Below are 25853 nucleotides of genomic sequence, written 5' to 3'. Positions count from 1 at the left end.
TATTGAGGAGAATAAATTTTTTGAATAAAAAAAAATTATACATAATTATAATTGATATTTTAAATTTTCTATATAATTTAGTTAATATTTTATTAGAATTTATTAAGATATACTTAAATTGTGGTTAATATTCGATTAATATTTTTAAAATATAAATACAATTCGATTTAGGTTATTTAAAGTTTATAAATGGTTTAATTAGAATAAAATTGGTATTTTATAAAATATTTCTTTAGAAATGGTTGTAGATAAATTAAGATTTTTCATAATTTTTTTAGAATTTCTTTAAAACAAATATATGATTGATTATGGCTTCTTTAGATTTATTAATTAATTTGTTTTTTTTCATTTATTGGGTTTATATTGTGAATTTGTTAGGATTGATAAATATTATTTAAGGTTTATTTAGAGTTAATTAAGGTATGATAAGATATTTCAAATATTTTTTATAGATTAATAAGATATATTTGGCATAAATAAAAAAAATAAACAAATAAAGTTTTAAGATTTTCAGACAAAATGTTTTAATACCTTATGCATTTTTTTTGGGTTTTAAATCCAACTTTAAGGTAAGATCAAATTCTTCTATAGCCAAATGCTAAGTGCACTCTCAATCAAATTTTTACATACTACAACTATTTTATAATAAGAATGTGATATTTTATGATATTGTGAAAAAAGTTCTAGCAAATATAGAAAAAAAAAAATTCAGAAAGAGAAGAGAACTCGTAAGCCAACATATATGCAAAGCAAAGCAAAACAAAACAAAACTTTAAAGGATATGAATGTGTGTGTTGTATGGATTGTAAGTCATATGAAAATATTCTAATTGGTAGAATTATTAAAAATATTTTAAAATTTATTTAGATATAAGATTACTAATATTAAAAAAATTATAAGATTTTTTAAGTTTATATTAAAACTTAGAAGGTTTTATAAAATATAAGTGTTTTATTAGAGAAAAAATCATGAAATTGATGTCTTAATAAGTCTTAGAAGCAATCATCTTAGTAGGATTAATATTTTTTCTTAGTGGTGAAAATTAGTGTTCATTTATTGAGACAAATGTCTATATTGGTCTTTCATTCACATATATTATTCATTGAAAATCCATAAATTTTAGTTAATTAGCAGACGAAGAATGAAAAATAAAATCATATCATTTTTACTTATTTATATAAAAATTATGATTTTTAATTATTTAAAATTGTTTTATTACTATAAAATATATCAAGATAGAAGAAATTTATAATAAATTAATTTTACTAGCTTAAAAATATTATAAATAATTTTTGAAATTTATTGATAATTTGATTAGAGTTATTTAAGGATTTTGGTATGATTAAAGAAGAAGACCTTGTAGTCTCTATAAATCACATATATACACTACTTATGAGTCTTGGTGAAGCTCATTTTCTAATCTATGAAGTACTTATTCTTCAGGCACACCTATTTAATTTAATTTAATTTTTTTACTTCTTATCTTTAAACCATTATAATGTAGTCTTCATTTAATCTCTACTTGAATGAAGACTTGACATCAAATAAATGATAAAAAAAAATCTTCTTCTTCTATAATTCATATAACATCTTAGCTTCAATAAATAAAATTTTGATTTTTTTGGACATAAAAGATATTTCTTGTTTTGAATTTTGCTTTTGAATTTTTTTGAATAAAACAAGAAGAAACTCAAGACTAAAAGATGTTTAATCTATATACAAATTATATATTTTTTAACCATAATATATCTAAAATAAAATATTTATAAGATATTTTTTAATATTAAATACTATTAGATATAATAAATTTTTAGGAAAAATTATATTAAAAATATTTTATAAATAGCATGTCTTAAAAATAAAGTTTTTTCATCTATGACTTCTAATTGTACTAAAAATATCTTATGAAACTTAGTAAATTTTTTATCAAGAAAATATGAAGAACCATCAAAATCTAACAAGACATACAAAATTTATATGATTTTTGGATTCTCAATAAATTTATAATAATAGATAAGCATAGTATTTAAAAATTAATATATAATTTTTATAAGATAATTTTGTATAAGAAACTAGGCACATGTTTCTTTGTAATAAAAGACATGCTTATTTTCTAAGATATCTTCTTATTTTAGAAATATATTTATTATCTTATAGTTTTGTTTATTTTTAAAAAAATATCAAAAAATATGTTTTGATACTTTATAATATAGAAATATTCTTTTCATTGATATTAAGTTTAAGCTTGTATTATAAGAAATTTAAAATTTATAGTTTCAATGTGTATATATTTTATTTTTAATTATATACCTTTATTGATAGAATTATTTGCAATAAAATTGTAGAAGTATTAAATTTATAGCATATGATTGTCTAAATAAAATCTTTAAAGTTAAAAGGTCATATGATAAAAATAATCAATCACTTAATCAAAAGTTTAAAGATGATGTAATTTGAGCAATATTCTTTTCATATTGTGTTATATGCTATAAATAAATTAACTAATAAGTACAAAATCCTTCTATTTAACATTAATTTTTAATTGTCAAAATTTTAATGCATATGTTAGTACTAATTATTTTTTTAATGTACACTTTGTTGAAATAAAGAGAAGCAAAAAGTCTTATGAATTAAGTAGAAGTAATTTTTTTTTTATATTTAATTTAAAATATTAAAAATTTTCAAAAATAATATTTAAAAAATTATATATATATATATATATATATATATATATATATATAATTAATGAATTATACATCATTATTCATAGAAGTATTTGATTTAGCCTTGAAGTTGGATTTACAACTTAATAACAATACATAAGGTATTTAGAAACAACTTTTTGGCAATCTTGAACAACCTATATAAATTCCTAATTATGTTAAATATATCTTATTTTCTTTAGAAAAATTCTATTAATATCTTATCATATTCTTATTAACTTCATAAAAACCTTAGAAATTCTTAATAACTCTAATTAAATCTTAAAGAAATCCTATTCAACCAAAAGAGATTCTAAAGTAACTATTATCAATCCTAAATAGATTATAAAAAAATACTAAATAAACCCCCAAAGAGATTGTTAACTAAATTATAATTGAAACTTAACAAATTCCATTCAAATCTAAAACAAATCTTAAATCTATTCTATAAATCTTACTTGAAATCTAACAAAATTCTATAAGAAATTTAAAACTTCAATATTTATTAACTTACTACTTGATCTTGATTCAAAACTTTTATACTTCTTAATTTACTAGTTGTCAACAAGTACACAAAATTTGAAGAAAGCCAAATTTTAGATATTATTAATAAAGAAGAATTTAGAAAGAATTTATTACAAATTAAGCACATAGATAGTAAGATATGTGAGTTGGGACTTAATATTATATAATTTTATTCTTAAGAACTGTATAATGAGTTATTAAAATTTATTATTAATTAAGAAATAAAAGAATGTTTTGGTTTAGGATAAAAAAAAGCTATTATATATACTAAATATAAAGATATAAAAAAGAAAGTAAGGATTGTTGTAAGTCAACTATCCTAAGATACCATTAATCAATTACATAAGAAAATTTAAAACCATAAATAAATAAATACATATACATATATATATTCAAGAAATTCATTAGGTAAATTAAAGATTGAAGAAAGTGATTTCTTGAATAAATTTACCATAAAGAAATCTTTAAAATCAATTTTTTTATATGGTTAGGCCTTTGTCTTTGCTCCTGATGAAAATTGAATGTATAAGTGATACAATGTAGTAATAAGAAGGTAATTTAGAATTTATTTAGAAAAAGTCAAAACAACGAAATAACAATGTATTAAGCAAGTGTGGAGAAACGTAAAAATCTAGGGATTGAAAATGAAAAAAAATGTACCATTTGTCAGCGTGGTGGAAGGAGTGCTGGTGCAGGCATGTGAGCATCTGATGAAGCAGTGAGTTCTAACACTGGCGAGGTCCGCTGGTAGACTGGGAGCAGTTTTTTTCATTCAGAATGTTGGCCGCCAGTGTCGCTGTTGCACACTCCCAGCAGCCTTAGGACAATCCATGGCCCTCTTAGATTTTTCACTGTACATGATTGTAAAGAATATTCATATCCTTTCCTGTAGGAAAAGCCTTTCGCTGGTGAACCTACAGACCGCCCGTTGTCCGCACTTTCAGAGATCATCGTGTTCAGTTGAGAGCCATTCTAACTGGTGCTCATGCCTACTAGTGAAAAACATGTCCATCTTAAAGATGGTAAAAGCAACTCGCAACGCATTTCGAGGCAACAGTGATGGAGGTGCGAATCTGGTTTCTCTACATGCTAGACTGTACACACAACATCAGAACACAAATTTTGCATTTGATCGACACACAAATGATAACATGACCCCGTAGAAGTGGCAGACAATTCGGGAAATCATTTTAAATTGAATGTTGTTGGTATGTGTCTTGATCTCCACCAGTAATGCAGCCGGGTTGCTAGGATGTTGCATAAAATACAACGCGAGTCCCATTTCTCACCATCAATAAAAGTGATCTTGATCATCAAATGAGGTGCTTGGAGAGGAAGCATGTGTACCCTCTTGTAAACGGAAAAGGTATGTCAACCATGATTTAAGATGATAACGTTCTCTGTTCTACGAAGGAGAAGAGAATTGCAACTGGCCTAAAAACGCGCGAAGCAGGCGTACGAGTTCAAACGGATTCTCAACGTGCACTGCATGGCCACAATCTTCTACTTCGGCTACTTGATAGACATCGTGTCTCTCAGTCAGGTCGTTCCCTTCCCACGCAAGTGTAGGCCAATCATCAGCCTCTAAAGCCAGTGTATCTTCAAGCTGTAATTTTCTCATCTCTTTGGCGAAAAACGCTGCAAACTCTTCATCTTCTGGTAAGCTGTCCAGGCTCGGAAGAACCATGTTCACTTCCGGAAACTCTTGAACAAAATCGAACGGAAGCCTATATTCTTGAGATTCCCAATCATCTTTTCGCTGTGCTCGCTGTCCTCGTGATGTGTTTTGGGATCGTCGTCTCTTTGGTGGCTGCTGACCTGCCCTTTCGCACATCTTGCGGGCTATGTTCACAAATTTTGTGTCCAAACTGCCAGTAACTAGCAACGTCGGAGAGGAGGACTCGCAAAGTTTCTCCCAAAGAGACCTATGACATGCAAAAGAAAATTACGATTTCAATTTTTTTGATTCGCTAGAAAAACCAAGCATTTCAGGAGCACGAAAGGTCGGGAATCCATGAAATAACAGGAACTTACGGTTGCAAACCAACACTAAGAGATTCCAGAACAGCTGCCAAAGAATCCTTATCTTTGTGGTTCATCCTTCCCCTTTTTATCTTGCTAAAGCTCGGGTGCTGCCGTAAGCTACACAAAACCAAAACAGCAAAAAGTCCTCATATCAGCGATTGCATGCTCCACACCCTCCTAAATAATCGCTAATGAGATCAATGCGGATTGCATATTCACTAGTGCGATGGTTTAAAACCCTCGGTAAACCGGTTACAACAAACAACAGTATTTGTTAAGGAGAGCCGTCCTAACACTTCGGTTCGGCTTTAGTGCGAGATGGGACATCAGAGAGAAACATGGACAAGATAAAGCATCCCAGTACCTCTCCCAAAGCGGCTGCTCATACCACAAGTCAAGAAAAGTTTCAAGAGTCAATTCTTTCATGGTTTGAGCCAGCAATGCATCTTTAGATGCTCTCGTCTTCCTAAGTTTCTCGTCCTCCAAACCCGGACTACCTGAAATTGAAACCACACCCGAAACCTGCACACATGCACCAATAAAAACATAACTTGCGATCCATGGCTAAATGATTGTCTATTATTACAAAGACGTGCATGATGAACGACTCAAGCTCAACTTCAAAATCCCACCAAAAAATTAAGCAACTTGTTCGTTTCTCCTAAACCCCCCAATAGTGGTCAGATTGTATGGAGACCTTATCAACTCAAGAATTCAATGACTGCAAAATAGAATACTTACCTTATTACTATGATACAAAGAAAGATGAAGGGCAATTCGAGCACCCATAGAATACCCAATAGAGACAGCATGAGTGATCTTGAGCTTGTCCATTAGTTTTGACAGCGCATCCGAAACCAGGTCCATCGACATATTATTATCTCCAGGAGTCCCGAATCGATTTTTCACTTCGCTTTGGCCATGACAAGGAAGGTCAACAGCAATGCACCGGAATGATGAAGACAGTGCTTTCATGATAGGAAGCCAGTCTTGTCCTGTTCCAAGGAAGCCGTGCAAGAAGAGTAGGATTGGGGAGGATTCTTTCGCCTGAAAACAAAAAAAGACATATCAAAGAAAGAAGCGTCACTTCAATGATGTATAGCAACGTTTAGACTCATATCGCAATCAAATTTGACTCTGAATATTATATGAACTTCTAACGTAACACACATAACGTATAACATACGTTAAAAATTCAATGCTAAACTCCAATTATCACAAGGTCCGTTTACTGCCAACATCTTGAATTTCCCAACAAGTCCGTCATGTTTGAAAGTTTCAGGAACTTACAGTCACAATCTGAGTCTGCGTATCCCAAACGTGAAACTCAAATATTTTATCGCCTGTTGTAATCTTCACTATACTGCTTCCGATATCACCTACTCTTGTTGAAGTAACAAATTTTCGATTGAAGTTGCCAACATGTCTACAGTTAGATAATTTCAACAATGGCACCAAAAGCGTTCCGTTCTCCCGTAAGACCTCGAACTTCCCGTTCTCAATGATGTCTCCACCAAGCCACGTGTATGTACCCAGCCCATGGGCAATAGCACCATCCTGTGAGGTTTTCTGCTGATTCGATTTGCGCGTCTCTACCCACCTTTCATCAACATAGCCAGCTAGATGGGCATAAGCAGTTAGGCCAATACTGGTTTCGAATGCTGAGCTGATAACAGCTACCATGCCTCGGCTGTGTGCCCACTCCGCAATAGATACAGCTCGTTCAAACCCTCCCACGCGACCCGGTTTAATTACAACTGCGACTACGCCATCTGATGCAATTCTTTCAAGCATTTCATACGAGGTCGAAGTATCCTCGTCAACGCTTTCATCTAAAGCAACAGGTATCCCACTCTCCTTGCAAAATCGCGGTATATCTTTTATCTCAACAGGTTCCTGCGTAATGCCACATCCTGAGAAAAATTCGAATTCCTCTGAAACGAACATGCTCTCTCAAAACTGGCATAATTGCTTCAGATTACACAGTAAGATGAGTGTTATCCACCTGCGATCCATGCTCGTACACATTGCGAGTACCATGAAAATTTCCAGGCTTTCCAATAAGTTTAAAATGCTAACATTGCTAACACTCCAGGATCAAACAATGAAACTTGTGCAGAGGAGATAGTAACATAAATTACGCATCGCTGATTCGCATGAAGTAACTCGAACAAAGGATGTCGAAGAGAAGAGCTACAAACATTTGCTGAAGTTTCGAGCCAGAATTGTTACTGCAAAGGGCTCTGGCAATAACTACCGGAAACACATGTACTTTCTTTCAGCCAAGGCACGAATGTGCAAGTGCAGTTCTGTGGTAGAATATTCTTCATATGTAAACAGCTGCAGTGAACGACCATCTTATGATCAAGAGTTCGATTCCATACCTCTAAATATTCCATGTCGCACTCCTTAACAAGATTTGCAAACTCAATGGCCTGTTGGTAAGACCACTTTCGATTTGCGTCTGCTCTGATCTTCACATCAGCTCCTACACGCTCTCTAACTGCCTGAATGACTGCTGCATCCTGTTGTGGAGTAGCACGTCGACCAACCTGGATAGACATTCAAGTAGCCATACCCTATCAGAAACACATAAAATCACCCAAAGGCGCAGCTGACAGAATGCGTCAGCTGAGCATCTCCATTCAACAAAACAGCATGCCGTTGGTCTGCTGATGTCATTGGGGTGTGAGACCCATACCTGTTCCAAGTGTCTATAGTGTGGACAGGACTATACCTCGTACATATCCTGTTCGTAAATCATTACTTAAACCGAAGTTCATCATAGTCTGTCACGTCTACCTTTAGTTTCAGGGTACAAAATCCTTGTCCAACAAGAGTGCCAGCCTCATCTGCGACCTCATTAGGTGAGTCCGTGGAATCAATTAATCCACAGACTTTCGTCGTTGCAACAATGCCCTTCACTTCGATGCTTCCTTTGGAGCGATCACAATGCCCTGTATTCTGTCTTCGACCGACGAGCAGCTCCCAAAGAGAGCAATCAACAGAAACTGCTAAAGCCTCAAGTACAGCCATTTCCAAGCCACAGCGCACACTGGGAAATAGTGTATTACCCTGCATGCAGTACACGAGATGCTTAGGCACCATCTTGTTTGTGAGGCACGAATTGGAGGGTGGTGTTAAGAAGAAATGATTAAATGTTGATGAAAAAGTTGGAAGATCTGCAACACGTGATTTACAATGTGTAAAGTACAACACCGAAAAACTCTTGTTATCTCCAAGACAGTATTTTCTTACATGTATACCAACGGCATCGAGTAACCAAGATTTAAAGCTGCCATCGAGAAGCGCTAAAGTTGGTGGTAGAGTACAACCCTTCAGTATTGGCAAGAGAAGTTGAAGCTGCTCTTCCACGTCTTCTAAGCTCTCTTTGTGAAGCCCTTCCAGAGGTGCAACCTACATGATCATTCTGAACTTATTCCTCCATCATAATTAAATTGATGTGCAAAAATGATATACTGAGATGAAGGTGAAACCATGACTCTAGTAATAGTAAATAATTTACTAAACAAAATCGACCTTTATCTCGAAGACAGTATCCTCAATGGGACAAAGAGAAAAAATGCAGCTGCTGGAGTACATTTTTACTTAAAACGAGAAACAAGGATAACCAAGCAGCTAATTTACAAATGCTCAAAATAAGTAAGCTACGAAATACTTGAATTAGTATTAAAAAATACGACTTTAACATTGCGCATACTGGAGGGTAGGGATTACCTCTCCAACACCTGATACACCATTGTGGAGGGTGATACACAGTAAGAACCCGTGTCTCCAAATACTTTCTGAATCACCTCGTCTAGCACTGGTGGATGGTGGTGCGGATAATGGGATCCTACAATGGAATTCGATAATTAGAATTCAAGCACATAATAAAAGGTCAATGTTCCATGTTTCTAAATTTAGTTTAAGTATTGCTTACTTGCTGGTAAGTCTTACATCAAAAGACTTTAAAATGGTATCCAAAACTTCGAGAATGCCAGTCAAATGACGACACGTATATCTATTCAAATCATTACAGAGCATATTGAAGAACTGATGAGTTGGACGTGAGCCAATGGTGGGCCCATCATATAAACAAGAAAAGTCGAGTTTTTTCTATCGGTAGCATAAAGGTTACAGTTGAGTGAGATAAAAACAGGCACAACTCACTTGTATCGAAAGAGCTCAACGCCAGAGATGTTAAGTTCGGTTCCAATGTCTTCTCTACATTTACTTGGAAACAAGGAAGTTACTTGGAAGGCCCGATTTGCAGCCTGCATTACGGAGTTCTGCAAAAGACGGTGGAACTCTGCGTTGCGTTCGATGTTGCTTTCCACTTCCACAACCCAGTTTAAAGGGCTTTCTTCAACCCATCTAAGCGCATCCTCAAGCTCTCGTTTTGTCCGCACTAATATATGGTTCACCCTATAGTAAGATGAACAAAAATATAATCTGAAAATGATTTCCTTTGACAAATATGAAACTGATGGGAAAAACACAAGTTTTAAAAAAGGTCTTACAGCCTCTCATTTCGATGTCTAGGTAGTGAGGATTCCCATCAGAGCCTTTCGTGTTCCGTGCTAAATTTCTTTCATATACAATAAACTACACCTGTAAAACGAAGCCGTACTTTGATGCATAGCTTCTGTGAACGGATACTTTCGTGGAGAGCATGAATTTAAAGAGAAAATCTCCAATGAGTCAATCATGAGCAGAATTCAAATTAAGATATCAAAAAGTTACAAAAAAAAAGTTATTGTGCACGACAAACGTTCAAATAAGCGGACATAAGAGGGGGAATATGTTACCTGTGCGCTCGGCAAAGATTAAGAATGCTGACGTTATGCTCAGTGGACCAGATAGTTGCAAAAGTCGCTGATGGGACAGTCTTCGCAATTGGAAGCAAGCTAAAAATACCACCTCCCTCATTGTTGACTACCACAACTGTCACAGGTGCCTGTCCTACTCTGTAGCCCAATCTCGTTAAATACGTCAAATTGATATTTCCCGAGATAAAGAGGAGTTGCATGAGGAATAATCCGGAATCAAAGTGTCACTTTCGAGATTACAGATCATCATTCAAACTGGGTATTTGATGCTCTATCAAAAAAACTACTCAGGAAAACCGATAAAACTTGTTTTAACAATAGTGCTTAAAGGAGAATAAAGTGCAAGGTGACGTGTGAAAATTCATAGTGACGTAAGACACGTCGAATCTTTGGAACACGGAAAACACATGACGATCGGAGATTGAAGCTTAAAAAGCACATGACCAGTGCGGCGAAAAAAGTTCCTAAAAAAAGATCTACATACCTTCTGACAAAATGACACTGTTTTCATAAGTTTGAAAGATAAATACCTCTCTTTCAGCAATGTGAGACCGTTGGTATCATGTAGGAAAGAGACGTCACCCACCAGCAGGGTTACCTGAAGCAGCAACATACCAATTGTGATCAAAGAAATCCTTCCGGTTATGATCACTGTATTTGTGATAAAGGTTACGACAGCTGCTTTACAGTTCTGCTCGTGCTGACGCACAAATATTCAAGTAATCAATGGAAAAGCAATGGTCTCCAACTACACACACCCGACGGTTACTGCCAGCTCCAAAGCCAATAGCAGTGCTCAAAACTCCATCGATTCCACTCGCACCCCGATTTGAAGCTGTTAATTTTACTAGCCCCACAAATGGCGAAGAATAATTATAGTTCATATGGCTAGTAGCATACATCTCCACGTCCCGAATTGGCATACTATTCCCAAGAAATAACGTTGAACCAGGAGGTGTTGCTGCGGCCACAGCACGAGCAACGTATGGCTCAGTGATTGATGTTCCAATGCTCAGCTTAAACTCAATATCGCGTCCTATCTGCCAGCAAAATCAAATGAGTACTTATTACGAATATAAATTAAAACACGGTATCTAATATTGTTTCGGAACTAAGCTACAAGTTTACCACAGCTCTTCACGTATTGAACAAAATCAATAACGGTTCAAGTGTCACGCACCGCTTCTGAGAGTGTTTGTAATGTGTGCAAAAAACCATGCACTTGGGAGGCCTTCGGTAATAATTTTAGAAGAGAATCAACTAACGCACTTGTGTTCGATTGAACACGATGGGTTACAACGTGGGAAGGATCAGCCCGGATCGGGTGTTCCTCTACCAATATGTATGCCCTTGGAGTGGAGGCCCCTAAAAAGGTTCCAACACGTTTGCTTGTTAATCTGCCACCAATCTATGCATCATAATCAACCATCCATAAATTAGCACTTTTGTCGAAATTCTTAAAGTGCGTCATAAATATGTAAATGCACCAAATATTCCAAAGTGGTTTTCACAGAAAAGAAATGCATGTCTCCCAAGGTCGAATATGGTAGAGACAAACGTGAATGTAAGATGCATTCAAAGCTATCTCAAAAATGCAAATAAGTTTACAACTACCCCTCCTCATCATACAAAGCAAAACATCGCCATGGCAATAACGTTAAATAAATCATGGTCAATTCACGTCATTCACTCTGCCAAATGAGAAAGAGGTGCTGCTTCACAAACATGTACCTGAAGTATTACGTCAGGCTCGATTACATCTGCAACCGATTTTTTCAGAAGTATTTGATCAATATGCTGAATTATATTCAAAGACAATTTGTTAGCCTTTCCGGAATGAAAGACATGACCAATTCGAAGACCTGATAATACGTCAGGAAATACTGGCCAACCCAAGTGGGAAGCAAGCATAGCGACAGCCCAAGTCTCCTCAGCAGTGTGGAGGCCCCCAACTACTAGTAATCCTCTCTTAGCACCCTTCATTTCATGAACTATTTCCAAAATATCTCTAGTCCCAGTTTGGTTAACGCTATTCATGTAAGTCGTGAAAGGAGAAGAACTGAGGATCCATCTGTCCAATCCCTTTAAGCAAGCAGTACTCCATGGGTCCGTCAAACCAGCAAGAGGCTCCCGAAACGGGCAGTTGATGTGAACAGGCCCAGAAGGAACAGTTTTAGCTCGAAAGACCGCAGAGTCTAGAGTAGTGAGAACCATCCGGGCAGGAATTTTATCGTCAGCTGGAGGTAAGTCAAAAAAATATCGTACAAAACCTCCAAAATGATTGACCTGGGAACATAAAGAGCGTTAAAATTTCAGCACACAGCACTGGTGCCAGCAAGCTGATACCACATTTCAATACTTTACTGAACAGGGGGAAAACGGTGTGACAAAGGAAGAAAAAATAAAATAAAGAATATACACATCAAAAATATTTTAAATAAACATGAAATTCCATGATTATAACGTGTCGAAATTGTGTTGCCCATTAGCATCATGGAACTTGCACGTTAACCTATCCAAGTGTACCTGGTCGATGGTTTGGTTAGCAGATGTGTCACGCAGCTCATGTGGACGATCTGCAGTTAGTAAGAGCAGAGGAATATGGTCTTGGCTGGCCTCCACTACCTGTGTGATGCACCACGTAATGAAAAGGTTACACTCAAAATACCGTTGTGTAGTGATAACGCAAACAACCTTGAAAAGCAAGTAACACTTCGTATCAACCATTATTTTAAAAAAAACAAACAAAGACTTAAGAGAGCCATAAGTTGATGCGACAACTAGAATTAGTTAACAGCAGCCCAACAATCTGATGACTGGAGTGTCACGTACAGCAGGCAAAAGGTTGGAGACAGCAGTTCCAGATGATGTGATTACAGCAGCAGGTTTATTGGCACCTCGACCATATCCAACTGCATGAAATGCTAGGGACCTCTCGTCAATGCATGAAGTACACGTGACTAGTGAGTTTGCTGCAGCCGCTGCAGCAAGAGGAGATGACCTTGAACCTGGTGCTATGCAAAAATACTGCATATATCACAAACACAGCCACCATCTAAATCATCAAAATGAAAAAAATACCTCACATGAATCTCAAAATTTCATCTATCCATCGGTTCGGTGGCAGATAGAAATCAGTTGATCTAATACTAAAACTCCTTCGTTTGAAAATCACAATGCACAAACACACCACATCCTGTCTTGGAGCATGTTTAGTTCCAAACTAAAATATCCTCTCCGCTACAATCACTACTACTGAAGATCCAGCTTTTGTTTACATGAATAATGAACAAAAAAAAAAAAAAAAAAAAAAAAAAAACACATCCACTTACTTCAATTGTACATGCGATTATCACCTACCAGAACAATAGAGAACCATTTACTGCATCGACTGCCAAAAGATGGCTGCTGAAAAATTAGTTCACGTACCGTGATGCCCAGACGGCAGCATTCTTCAACAATTAGCTTTGCCCAAAGAGCGTTTATATTGACAACGTCTTTCAACGCGCGACTTGGTTGTAGGAGCGATTCGAACTGCAAACAGAAGTAATATTTCCATAAAAGTAAACACAGCATGTAAGCTACTGCCTTCCACTAGAAAATCCTGGCGTATAGAGTAAGTCAACTTTTAGAGTTTGACGTCGAGAACCTGAAGCAAGATTCACTAGAGATGCCATAAATGGCGGAGGATAAGGATACATCCCCTCCGATTTGGGAAAGCCTAATGCTTTTTTAAGTAGCCGTGAAGCCAAAGATATAGCGGTTGATTGCCACTCGCAGAAGTATGAGATAAAGAACGAGCCAGAAAATGTGAGCAAGAGAACATCAATGGGAAGCGATTATTTCTGTGATTAACACAATGTACCTGACTAACTTTCAATTCCAGCTCTTGCCACTCTGAAGAAGGATCAGAATCCTTTACAACTCCGACCCCAGCATACAAGAAGATATTTGCTCCCTGAACAATGGTCAATTATTACGTGAATGAAGAAAATCAGAAAACAAGTGATCATAGCTGCGTAGCTTTTTGTCGTGTGAACTTCAAAAACGCACAACAGTATACACAAGTTCAGCTTCTAAGCGCTCGACGTGGCTGAGGTCATTATCACCTTGTGAACTATATTCGCACCATTATTGGTATGATTTGACTTGGATTCTATGAGTGAAGATCGTATTCCAACAGCAAATTCCGAACCCATACCCCCAAACCATCCCACCGGTCCAGCATACATCCCTCTGTCAAAAGATTCTGCAAAACGATGAATCGAATAAAAGTTGAGCACACACTATTATCCAAGATAATCTGAATGATGTCGTTGACTAATAGAGCGATACACAGCAATCATAATTTCAAAGAGCTCAATAAGGAGCGAGGTCATTACCGCTAGCAGTGATGGCCTCCCTAGCAGGAGCCTGCGGGTGACCACATACAGCTGGCGTTGGATGCAGAACTCTAATTAAGTCGAACTGAAAAATTGCGATGAAAACGTGTTAGACACACCTTGTTGGTGTCAACATCGAATGAAGATAATACAGGCATGATCAATATAAAGAAAAACAAAGACTTCCACTAAACTAAGACAATATTAATATTTAATTTTCCACAATCAAGTTGTCCCTTTTAACATACACGCAGGCAGCACCATGAACTACCAAATTATTTCTCTCCACATAATATTTTAAGAGAAATACATGCAATAAAAAACGGGATATGTGAGACACTTGTGCCTGGACATGTTGAACATCACTTTCGACGAAGTAAAAAATTAGGTCGGCACGTGATGATAGTAGGTGTTGGAACATCATAGAGCGCCGAACACAACCAAAAAGGTTACAAATACAGAGGTTCAAGGAAAAAAAACCTACTTCGTCAACCTCGCTGTGCAATGTTCCAAGAAAACGACCATAGAGATGTTGAACTCTAGCTTGCTTGATTATGCTTTTATGAGACTCAACCTCGACTTCCTTGCAAACTTTCTGCAGATGGAAATTTATAAAAATAAAATAAGAACTTGGTCTCTTTTTTTGAATTCGATTCACTAGAATAAAGTAATCGTCCTATAACATCTCAACCGACCGAAAGTTATCGACGTTGAAAGGATGAAAACTTATCTCCATGAAAGCCCAAAAGTATCATACTACGAATACGATTAAGAGCAAATAATAGAATGATCGCTAGTAAAGACACTAGTAAAAATCGAAACGACTAACCAAATTACAGACTGGACAAACAGTACCTCCAGGTTCTGTCTAATGCTCTCACGCACAATTTCAAACTCCTCGTGGTCCTTTGAGCTGCCACAATGGAAATAACAACCTTAAGGGTCTGGACCGTTATAGAGTTCAAGATTTGCAACAGATAATGTAAAAATACTTTTGCTTTTAGACCATCAGGATTGAGTAAAAGAACCTCAAAATCAGGTCAAGGCCAGTGTCGAGGTCAATGGAGCTGGTGTATCCTCTAGATCGTGTTGCTGCCACTGCTTCACTCGCCACAAGCAGACCCCTACGAGCAAACAATCGTTCCGGCTGCCACATGTTTGAAAATATGCCACTTGTCAGTGTTTACTTGCAGGTTATAATGAGTGCACGAACGAGCATTTAATTTTCGAAAGGATAAAAAAAACTTAGACAAGAATAAGTGAAGACCAAGATGGAGGGTAGTGGTCGAAACTTGCAGGCTTACACAACACCACTTGCATACTACAGATTTCATATAGAGAGTATCACGCAAAAACATTAACTTGTTGAGTCCTAGTTGAGCCAAAAAATAAAAATATAGAGATGAACTTACGGTGCTACCAATAAAGGAGCTGCCTTCTGAGAGCTGGATAGAAAATTGGTAAGCACTTGGGTCCTTTGCCTGCATTGACCATGATCCAGTAACAAGCCTAAGAATTGATTTTCACTAAAAGACACATTCACACCCACAAGCCCGAAGAGACTAAAAGACATCATTGACAAGTAGAGAATCATCAAAGCTTGAGCTACACACCTGCAGTAATGCAAGTATTGTGAGAGGGTCAACGTCGTCGCTTAACTGGAGTTTGGTTCTCCTGGCCATTACAACCTGCAGACGAGCAGTCATGCAATGCATGTCACTAAATGATCATGAGGTAGACCCTTACACCTAATTTTTCCGGTGGGTAAATTATTACCTAAAAACACTTCAACACCTCAAATATTGAATCCATTTAAGATATGTTAGGCTTGATCAATCTAAGTCAGATTTTATTTTGCATTGACGTTGACATTGACGTTTAACACAAGGCCATGGACGTTCCATATCCTTTGCACTTTCGAACAAGCGTCCTCCTTGTTTCCAAATAGGTGATTGAGTGCGACACTCAATTGATATAAATCAATTGGTCATGAGATTGATGCAAGAGGTAAAAAGAATGAGAAAACCTTGGAAAGACCGACGATAGAATCGTCTTGGTCTGATGGCTCCTCTTCGGAGAAGCCCTCGGACTTTTCACCTTCTCTGATTCTTTGCAACGTGTTACACACTGCCTGATGCCATAAACTTTCAGAGGGGGCATGCTCTTTACTTTCAACCGATAATATTTGTTGCCTATTTTGGCTTCCTACATGACAAGACACCTAACCCAGATATGGTATCAGTATTTTAAAGCGTCATACAAGCATCAACACTCGTAAACAGATAAGCAACCAAGCGAACACTCGATCAGAATTAGAACCCAAAAAGTTTAAATAACGAAAACTTCATCCTGAAGCCAATACGAAAATCGCTAACCATGAAGGACTTCAAACGAAACTTGATGACAAGAAAAATCCAGATACTAGGAGTCATTACCTGGTTTAATGTCTCAGACGCCATCTTGACAGCTGCTTCAAAGGATCGATGCAATGCAGTGTCCCAAGCTACTGATACTGCAAGCATTGAACAGCCTTCACACTCACAAAACTCAACCTGTGAAGTGATGCACATCATAACGAATCTTGTTACGAGTATGCTTCGAACGTCATAAAAATCTCTGAAGTTATTTCAGACCTCAGTCCTCCTAAGGCTGAACTCATTCAAGTGACAATAAATATCAAAGGCAATAAACAGATAACCTTAGCCATGACTTGTCAGTGTTGACGACAAAGCAGAAACCGAGCATATTGAGAAAAAATAACTCTGCGTATCCATCGCAGATGCTAATGAATATTCCAGTGTGCAGCACATTCTTGAATGGTTTAGAATGCTTACGCTGGAATACGCTACTGTACAAGTTAGTTAAAAAGTTCCTAAATATCTACCTGAGGAATCAGAAAATAAAACGACCCAAACGGTTTCCATTCTTCTGCCGGCTCCTCCTGGGGATTGAATCGCATGGCCCCATACACTTTAATCTCGGGGGCTGCCTTTCCCAAAAACCTGCACGAGAATAGTGATAAGCATCCGAGGATGGTATACATACTCGTAATGTTGATACATACGACTGATTCCCTCTATGTATAGGCTACTAATTCACTTTCATTGTAATTTTCTAGTTGAAATTCCGGCCACCAACTGACGTCCTAGTCGTGAATTACAACGTTGAGCCTCTTAATGATGCGCACAGAATTCTGATTAACAGGGGCATATGTAAGGTATGTAAGGTATGTAAGGTATGTGATTTGGAAGGTATGAAAACAGCTTGTAGATAAACAATTAACATAAATCCATACAAGGAATTTAGTACCTCAAGTTTCAATTTCCTGAAGTGGCACTACAATTACTACTCTTTTGAACATTGACTTGCTACGTAGAAACTGATATCTTGAACGGGCTGCAAATAAATTGAGCGTGAGATATCATGTGAAAAAATTTCGACCTTTCAGAACGAGAAAACCAACCCATAATTGTTTCCTTCTCCAACATAATCTGGAATCGAGAAGCAGATTTACAAGCGTGATTCTGCTCCTGCGGTCATTATTTAATGTAACCGAGACGTTGGTAAAAGAATTCCTCCAAAGAAGAGGATAGCCCTAGTGCTACATGTGAGGTACCTTTGAATGGATGTCCATTGATTCTTACAGAATGGTGAGTTGTCCTGAAAGAGGACTGCTGCACCAACCCCAGCAACGGCACGAAAATCGCAGTCGTCAATACCTTTATCATGATTCCCACAAGTACTCGAATTCTTTGAGCTTTCATTCCTGTCCCCTCTTGGAGCGCGGGAAGAGAAATATGTTCGAGGTAAACATTTGAGTTGACCTTGGAGCCATTCCAACGCTTTGATGCCAGGAGGTAAAGGTACCTACCGTCCAACAAATGGCAGCAGCATGAAGAAATATCAGAATATAACCGTGACAGCCGTAGCCAGCCTCAACTGATACGAGAGAATAAAACTCTGCCATAATTGATATCAGAAAAATGTGTAATACTCTGCTACGTGCAACAAATCAAGAGAATGTGGTTGTTCAGAGAGAACAAGATACCGAAGGGTCAGGACCTGAATGCGAATCACCCCGCTTTTAGAACATGAAAGATTCTCTAAACCGTTCAAAGCCGCCTCGAGAACAGGCAGCGCATCGTTTAGAGAAAGTACTGGGTCTAGTGTCCGAGTCTGGCAAATGGTAACAGGTACTTCTGAGACTCCCAAACCAGAGAAAATCCCACTTTCGTTACGGAATTGCCCGAGATCCGCAACTTCCTGTGGGTTTTGCACTACCTGTATTCAACATCGAACACAATTCATAAACTGAATACGATACACACTCAGATAGGATTGGTAACAACTTCAACCGCGGGTCTAACGTTGATGCGGAGAGGTTCATTTCAATTACACTCGTATAATGTTACTCTGAAAAATTTCTAATTTGTTGTGTAGTGGTTGAAACAAATCGTTGCTAATACAAGAGTAAGGTTGCTGACCAACACAAAACCCGAACTCTAACAAGCAGTGAGAAAGTTGAAACTTGAGGTAGAGTGAAAATGATACTCAAGAAGACAAATCTCAAAAACAAATTAAAGTTCATGGCGACCAAGATTGAGCCCTACCCTTGTGAAACCCTTTTCGAGTCCCATGCGAACATGAAACCCATGCCTGGAGGTCAAGCGACTTCGACCATCTCTCAGCCCTGGAGCCCATAATGTTTCCGTCTCTCTGGGAAGGCTGGATAGATAGGAAACCCTGCAGAATTTTGGAACAGGGTTTCTACTACGAGGTTTCACATTACCTAGCCATGAAGAACTAGTTAAGCATTTTCCTTTAGTTACAGGAACAGGAACACCCGCCCTTTCCAGGCGAGAGATGTAGAGCGATTGCATGGTGCTGGGGACTGATCAGCTCCTAACAGTCCAATCCATCATGCAATTACCTTCCAACTCAAGTTGAGAGACATGACATCACGTTGAAAGATGATAGTCAGTACACCAATCACAGATGATGAAAGGGATATCCACACTGCTTTCAAACAATTTTTCTGATCAATGCAGATAAGCAATTGGTGTTGGCAAAAAAAACACTAAACTAAAAACTAAAAACTAAGCTAAAAGATTCGTTGAAAAACCAATTATGATTAATAGGTTTCAATAAGAGGCACAAGCAGCCAATTCATCAGTGTTCATGAACTCGAATTGTGTAAACATTACGAGCTTACAATCGAACCGTCCAGGGTGGTTATATGTAGATTACAGTATCAAGGCAAGACTATCTGTAGCACAATCGCCACGAAAGGAGCTTCACCATACGAAAGGAACCAAAATTCTCACTAATTTGACATAGAGCAGAACTGCAGAGAAGGGTGATTTCAGTCCTAACAATCTCTGGTACACTGTTGCATTATCAGAAGCAGCAGGCGCTCTCTTTCTTACGAAACCAAGTCTTCTCCCTACAATGCGGCAGAAAATTCCAATTAAAATCATAAAAATGGAAAACAAAACAAAACAAAAAATATATAAAGTTATACCGATATCAACCCGATTACAGAAAATTTGGAGAACTCTAAATCCAGTTCAAAAGGGAGCCAAATTTTGCCGAAGGCAACAGCCAAAATCCACAGCTAAAATGACATGGCATTACAAAACTAAGTCAAGAAGCTAAAAAGGAACAAGGAACAAACGGTGCATACTGCACCGAAGGCTCTATGAACAAAGCGAGGAGAGCAAAAAGCGACATGGACCAAACTCCGCTGAATCAGCGCAGAGAAAGAGTAGCGCAAGAATGGAACGCAGAGAGGCCAACGCAAGCTCACCTAAGAAGCTTACGAGGAGAGAAGGCGGGCATGAGGGCGACAATCCAGAGCAAGACAAGCTCCGCCGGAGCTCAAAGGAGGAGCAGGAGGAGCAGGAGCAATAAAATCAACAACAACAACAAGCCCTTCAGCTCGCTTCCTGTCTCCGTCTGTGGATATGGTTGACGCCATCGGATGAATGATAGACGGATGAATTAATGACATATCGACGTCTCCTCATCCCATGATGAATGCTGGAGCTCATCCATGTCCCGTCATCGCTTTTCCTCCTCCTCCTACTTCTTTTCTTCTTCTTCGTCGTCTCTTCTCCATTTCCGGTTTCTTTTTCTTTCACATGTGATTTCGTACTTTTCACTACCTTCTTCTTTTTTTTCACTAATGTTGTCTTTTTTTTCACTAATGTTGTCTTTTTTTTATAAGAAAAAGGGTTTCGTTAAACTAAATAAATAGTTTTTGTTGTCTTTCCTTGTAGTTCCTGAGAAATGGTTAGACTTTCATTAGCATTTGGATACATAAGTTACATTCATTTTTGAATTTTAGTGTGTATGTATGTATGTATGTATGTATGTGACAAATAATGTGTCACATTAGTACACAAAAATTAAAAATTTCTGTGAAAAAATTATAATTTTTGATATATAAGACTGTGTGTGTGTGTGTGTGTATATATATATATATATATATATATACATTCAATAAATGTTTACAAAAGTTTAACAAATTGTTTTCTTAATTACTTTTGCCAAAGTACGATGATTGCAATGAGGTCAAATGTGAATTAAATTTGTAACACAAATTAGAATGATTTGCAATGAAGTCAAATTTGTACATACTTTTGTGAAATATTTGACAATTCTACCTTTCATAATGATAAAATTTAATCAATTATTTTCATTACATGACAACATAAATATGTAGTATCATTATTTATTTATTTTCCTCACTTGTGAACATAATTTTTATAGAAAGATTAGTAGATGATTAGATCTTGAAAGGTTGTACATTTCACATTCATATTTTCTGTTCATGTCAAACATCTTTATTTTTCTACTTGTTTTCTCATGTTTAATTTTTTTCCACTTATATTACTTATTCAATATTTAAAACGAAATTTATATAATTTATTATCATCTAAATAGTTAGTAGTTGTTTTAATACACACATAATCATTTTTTTTCAGCATCTGTTTATTTTTCTCATATATATATATATATATATATATATATAAATACACACACACACACACACACATATATATATATATATATATAAATATATGATTTATTACTTCCAAAATTTATATTAAATTTTACATCTTCTTTCTAAGTATATTACATCAAAATAAACCACCATTATCATATAATAGTAATCATCAACTTCATAATATAGAAATATGTTTTGTATCATAATCATGAAATCATTGAGATTATGATAACAATTTTATTACTGTTAAATATATATATATATATATATATATCAATCAAGAGAGAGAGAATTTAAATAAAAAAATAAATTGATTTTAATAAATGAAGGACAATGATAAGATTTATAGAAGAATGTTAAAGAATCTCAATGATTTTATTTATTTTCATGATTTGTATTTATTTCAGTCATAAATTTTAGTTCTGAAGATGAATCCAAATTGTGGATACTAATAGAATAAAGTTTTGGAAGGACTTGATGGAAGAGTAAAAAAACACACTACAATGTTGTTGTGTTGTTTTTTTTAATAAATATTTTTGTTACAATTTAGATTTTTTCCTTGTAAATAAAAATTTATATGAATTTTTAAATATAAATTATGGTTTTAGATATAAAACTAAATTAATTATATATTTTAAATTTTAAATTTCAATAAGAAATAAAGCAATATTTTCTATACTTCATATTAGATATCAAAATCTATGTCTATTCTTCTAAATATTGATATGTCAAGAATAAGAACTCAAAGAATGTAAATGAACAAGTAAGATGTTTATCAAAGAAAGAATAATAAAAAATAAATAAGTGTTTATATATATATATATATATATATATATAAGAAGAAACTGAAATAATTATTGCTAATGATTAAAAAACTTACAACTCTTGAAACTAGAGTAGAAGCAAGAAAAGAGCTGACAAGAGTGAAGAAGGCCTCATTCTTGTTGCTATATATATTATCTAATTAGGAGCTAGGTCAAAATATTCTAAAGGACTTTCAACATGTATCAAACTTGCAAGACTTGTGTTTAACTTACAATCTAAGTTTTATGTATGTATATCATATGGCTAATTTATATCACAAGTGGTCAATTTATTGAACAAGTTTTTAACTTACCAAATACCTATATAAAATCAAATCTATGACTATAAAGCTTTGCAAATTCTTATAAATAAAATATTATTAATATTTATCTATTTTTACTTATTTTTAATCAATTAATCTTATTTAGATGATTTTTATTATTAGTTATATTTTTGACATTATTCTTCTTTTGGAACAAGTTCTACAAGAAATAATAATCACATATTAACAAAATCTAAGATGTGACAAATTGTATTTGTTACACACTTTGATCTTTATTTTCTTCAAATGTGGTTGATAGATCCTCTTAGCTAACAATAGTATCTTGTGTTAGAATAAAAATATCATCTTATGATTTTATCAATGGTAAGGCCTTCATAACTTCTTTCAAATAAAACATTTGAAATACTACTAAGAGTGGTTCCTACTTCTAATGTTATTACAAAAACATCAAGAATTTTTTTCAAAGTTATGATATCAAATACATTGCATCTTGCCATCTATTTAAGAAAAAAATATTATTATTAAGAATATTTGACTTTATTTGCTTTATAACAATGAATTGTTTAATTCTTTATCTTGGTTTGATGGATGTTGTTAATAAAAAGTATTGCCTTTTTTTCTTGTATCTGCAAGATTTTAGGATGGTTCTCTTCTTTAGTTACTAATATCTTGTTTGCATCAATGTATAAGATATTCTAACTTATGTTGTCATTTTCTTGAATCTAATATACATTTGTTTTCAAATTCTTTATTGTTGTCAACTTCTATAGGAAGAAGTAGCATATGTCTTCTTCTTGATGTTGTATAACATGTTTTCTTGCTTGAAAATGCACCAAACACTTGGCCATTGAAACCAAATTGGAAATTACAATAAATAAAGGTCCTAATAATTCTAATAGAATTCTAAATAAATTCCAATTGAATCTTAATAATTCCAATTAAACCTTAATCAATTATAAATAAATTTTAAAGAAATTTTAAAAAGAGTCATAAAAAAATCATAATTTCTTAAAAATAAATCATAAAGAATATTTTAAAATATAAAGATATAATATAAAAATTATTAAGAATACTTAAAATAAAAATCTAAAGAAATAATAAAAAAAACCTTATATTAATACTAAAAAGAAGTTCTAAATAAATTCTAAATTAATTTTCACCAATCCTAATCAAATCCTAATAAAATCTTACTTAAATCTTTATCAAATCTTATAGTAATTTGGAACCTCAATAATTAGTAAATTAATTTTTTATTTGACATAAATTTTATACACCTTAAATTTTCTTAACTGAAAACAAATATAAGAAATCTAGAGAGATTCAAACATATCAAATAGGAGATAAACATCATAATTCACTTAGATATCAACCAACTTTCTTCTCCAATCTTGATGTTGTTTTCTTGTACTAATATCTCATGACTAAAAAGTCCAATTGGTCTCAAATTTTGCAAAGATTTTAAAAATTAATTTTACTATCTATACATAAAATTTTGTCTTAATCTAAATAGCATATTTTTGTAATTCTTTAAAACTCTCATTATTCTTTCAAACCTCAATTTTTGACATGCCAATCTTATTGAGATTTAATAATTTTAAATTTAAAAATTAGATTAATCTAAAATTTATAATATACATAAAAAAAACTATTATTATAAACCTACAACTTTTCATCTATAGATCTACTAAAAGGCTTACAAAATTTTTCAAAGTATAATTTTTTTTTTATCTCTAGAAAACCATAGTTACTCCAAAAACAACTTTAACTATATATATATATATGATTAGATTGATTTGCTTAAAAATAGAAAATGATCCAAATCTATGATAATCTAACTTATTATAAAAATAAGAAATGTTTATATTACAACAAAAAAACCATATTTTTTCATTAACATAAAATTAATATTGTTGTTTAGATAGACACTTATGTTGATCTCTATTGTTTTTAAGTTTTCTTAAGTTGTACTTTTATTGTCATATGTAGCTTTAATAAACTGTTTTTTAAATCTTTTTTTGTAAGATTATCAACTTTTGAAAAGTTAAAAATATTTAAGTATAAATAATAATCATATGTAGAATAAATTGGTAATTGTTAAATAGAAGAATGTATTAGATTACTATAAGAAAATTTTATTGATGGCAAAAGAATTTTTCAATCATCATAATAGTAATTAATGGTATATATTAGATATTTCTTCAATATTTAATTTATTTAATTTATTTAATTATTAATTTAAAGATAAAAAATCAAGGATTATTTTATGACCATCTTTAATATCTGGAAAAAGATTTTTTAAAACCTTGATACAAATTGAGTCCATCTATCTAATGATACCTCTTGGCAATTAGTAATAGTAATAAATATTATCAAGAAAGAATTTAGTTGATTCTTTTCTTGTGATAGATTTTTTACATGGTACAAAATAAACCATCTTAGAGAAAAAATCTACTATCACATATATAATATAAACTTAAAATTAAAAAATCCATGATAAAATTTATAGAAACAAAAGACTATAATTATTTAGCTATAGATAGTGGTTGAAAAAATCCATAATATTAATGACAAAGAATTTTTTTATCATAAAAATATTATATGATTGTATAAAGTTTTTAACTACTTTTTATAATTGAATCAACTAAAAAACTTTTAAGATTAATTCTAAGATCTTATTATATCTAAAATGCCATATACCTAGAAAGTTGTGATGAACTTGAAGAACTTATAAATGCCTTTTATTTTCCAAAATTAATATGGATTTTTAAAAATAAAGTAAATTATTTTTAAATTCAAAATTAGAAATATTATAAAATTTAAAAGAATTATTATTAATATTATAAATAAGAGAAATTAAGAATATAATTAATTTAATTTAATCAAAAAAAGTTGAATAAAAAATCAACATAAATTTCATTACTAAAAGTTTAAATTGCTTTGGCTCAAATAAAGAATGACAAAGCCCTTATCAATTAATTTTGATATGGGTTGAAGAATAATGTCAAAGATTTACTATTTATAATGTCAAAGATTGATTATTTGAAATAATTTATTATTCAAGATATTAGATGTAATAATTGATTATTTGAAAGATGTCAAGAACAAAGACTTAGCTAAAAAAGAACAAATCAAATAATGATGACAGCTTCCAAGTTTTTAGAAATTCATTTATCAAGACCAAAAATAATGCAAATTGATACAATATATTTTAAACTCCTCAGAGAGCAAGAAAAGATTTGATAATGTCAAGAGAGCTTATGCTTATAATGTAGAGAAATTGAATACATTGCT

General features: G+C 34.0%; 1 protein-coding gene across 7 annotated transcripts; it reads right to left on the bottom strand.

Annotated features, from left to right (window-relative positions):
* Positions 1-4393: 4393 nt before the first annotated feature.
* LOC112287061 (protein PHYLLO, chloroplastic) lies at positions 4394-20401 on the bottom strand. Of its 7 annotated transcripts, none has more exons than XM_024529684.3 (34): positions 20273-20401; positions 19714-19909; positions 19077-19396; positions 18529-18747; positions 18083-18333; positions 17351-17468; positions 16902-17018; positions 16493-16687; positions 16080-16154; positions 15879-15947; positions 15495-15613; positions 15322-15379; positions 14951-15061; positions 14467-14551; positions 14194-14333; positions 13950-14042; positions 13514-13618; positions 12917-13111; positions 12611-12709; positions 11816-12370; positions 11265-11492; positions 10843-11124; positions 10615-10682; positions 10064-10222; positions 9426-9680; positions 8991-9108; positions 8511-8669; positions 8055-8327; positions 7637-7804; positions 6543-7148; positions 5994-6299; positions 5617-5774; positions 5262-5369; positions 4394-5152 (listed from the first exon to the last, which is right to left on the bottom strand). In XM_024529684.3, exons 3-34 carry the CDS (start codon positions 19344-19346, stop codon positions 4633-4635), a joined length of 6282 nt encoding a protein of 2093 aa, XP_024385452.1. In that variant the 5' UTR covers positions 19347-19396; positions 19714-19909; positions 20273-20401; the 3' UTR covers positions 4394-4632. The 7 variants fall into 7 exon arrangements, with proteins under 7 accessions (XP_024385452.1, XP_024385454.1, XP_090109177.1 ...); XM_024529686.2 differs by having other exon boundaries at positions 19840-19909; XM_090253051.1 differs by having other exon boundaries at positions 16493-16671; positions 19840-19909.
* Positions 20402-25853: the final 5452 nt, after the last annotated feature.

Source organism: Physcomitrium patens, chromosome 9 (assembly GCF_059467195.1).
Source record: "Physcomitrium patens ecotype Gransden chromosome 9, ASM5946719v1, whole genome shotgun sequence".
NCBI lineage: Eukaryota > Viridiplantae > Streptophyta > Bryopsida > Funariales > Funariaceae > Physcomitrium > Physcomitrium patens.
The sequence above is the reverse complement of the archived record's forward strand: the minus strand, read 5'-3'. Positions and strand labels throughout refer to the sequence as shown.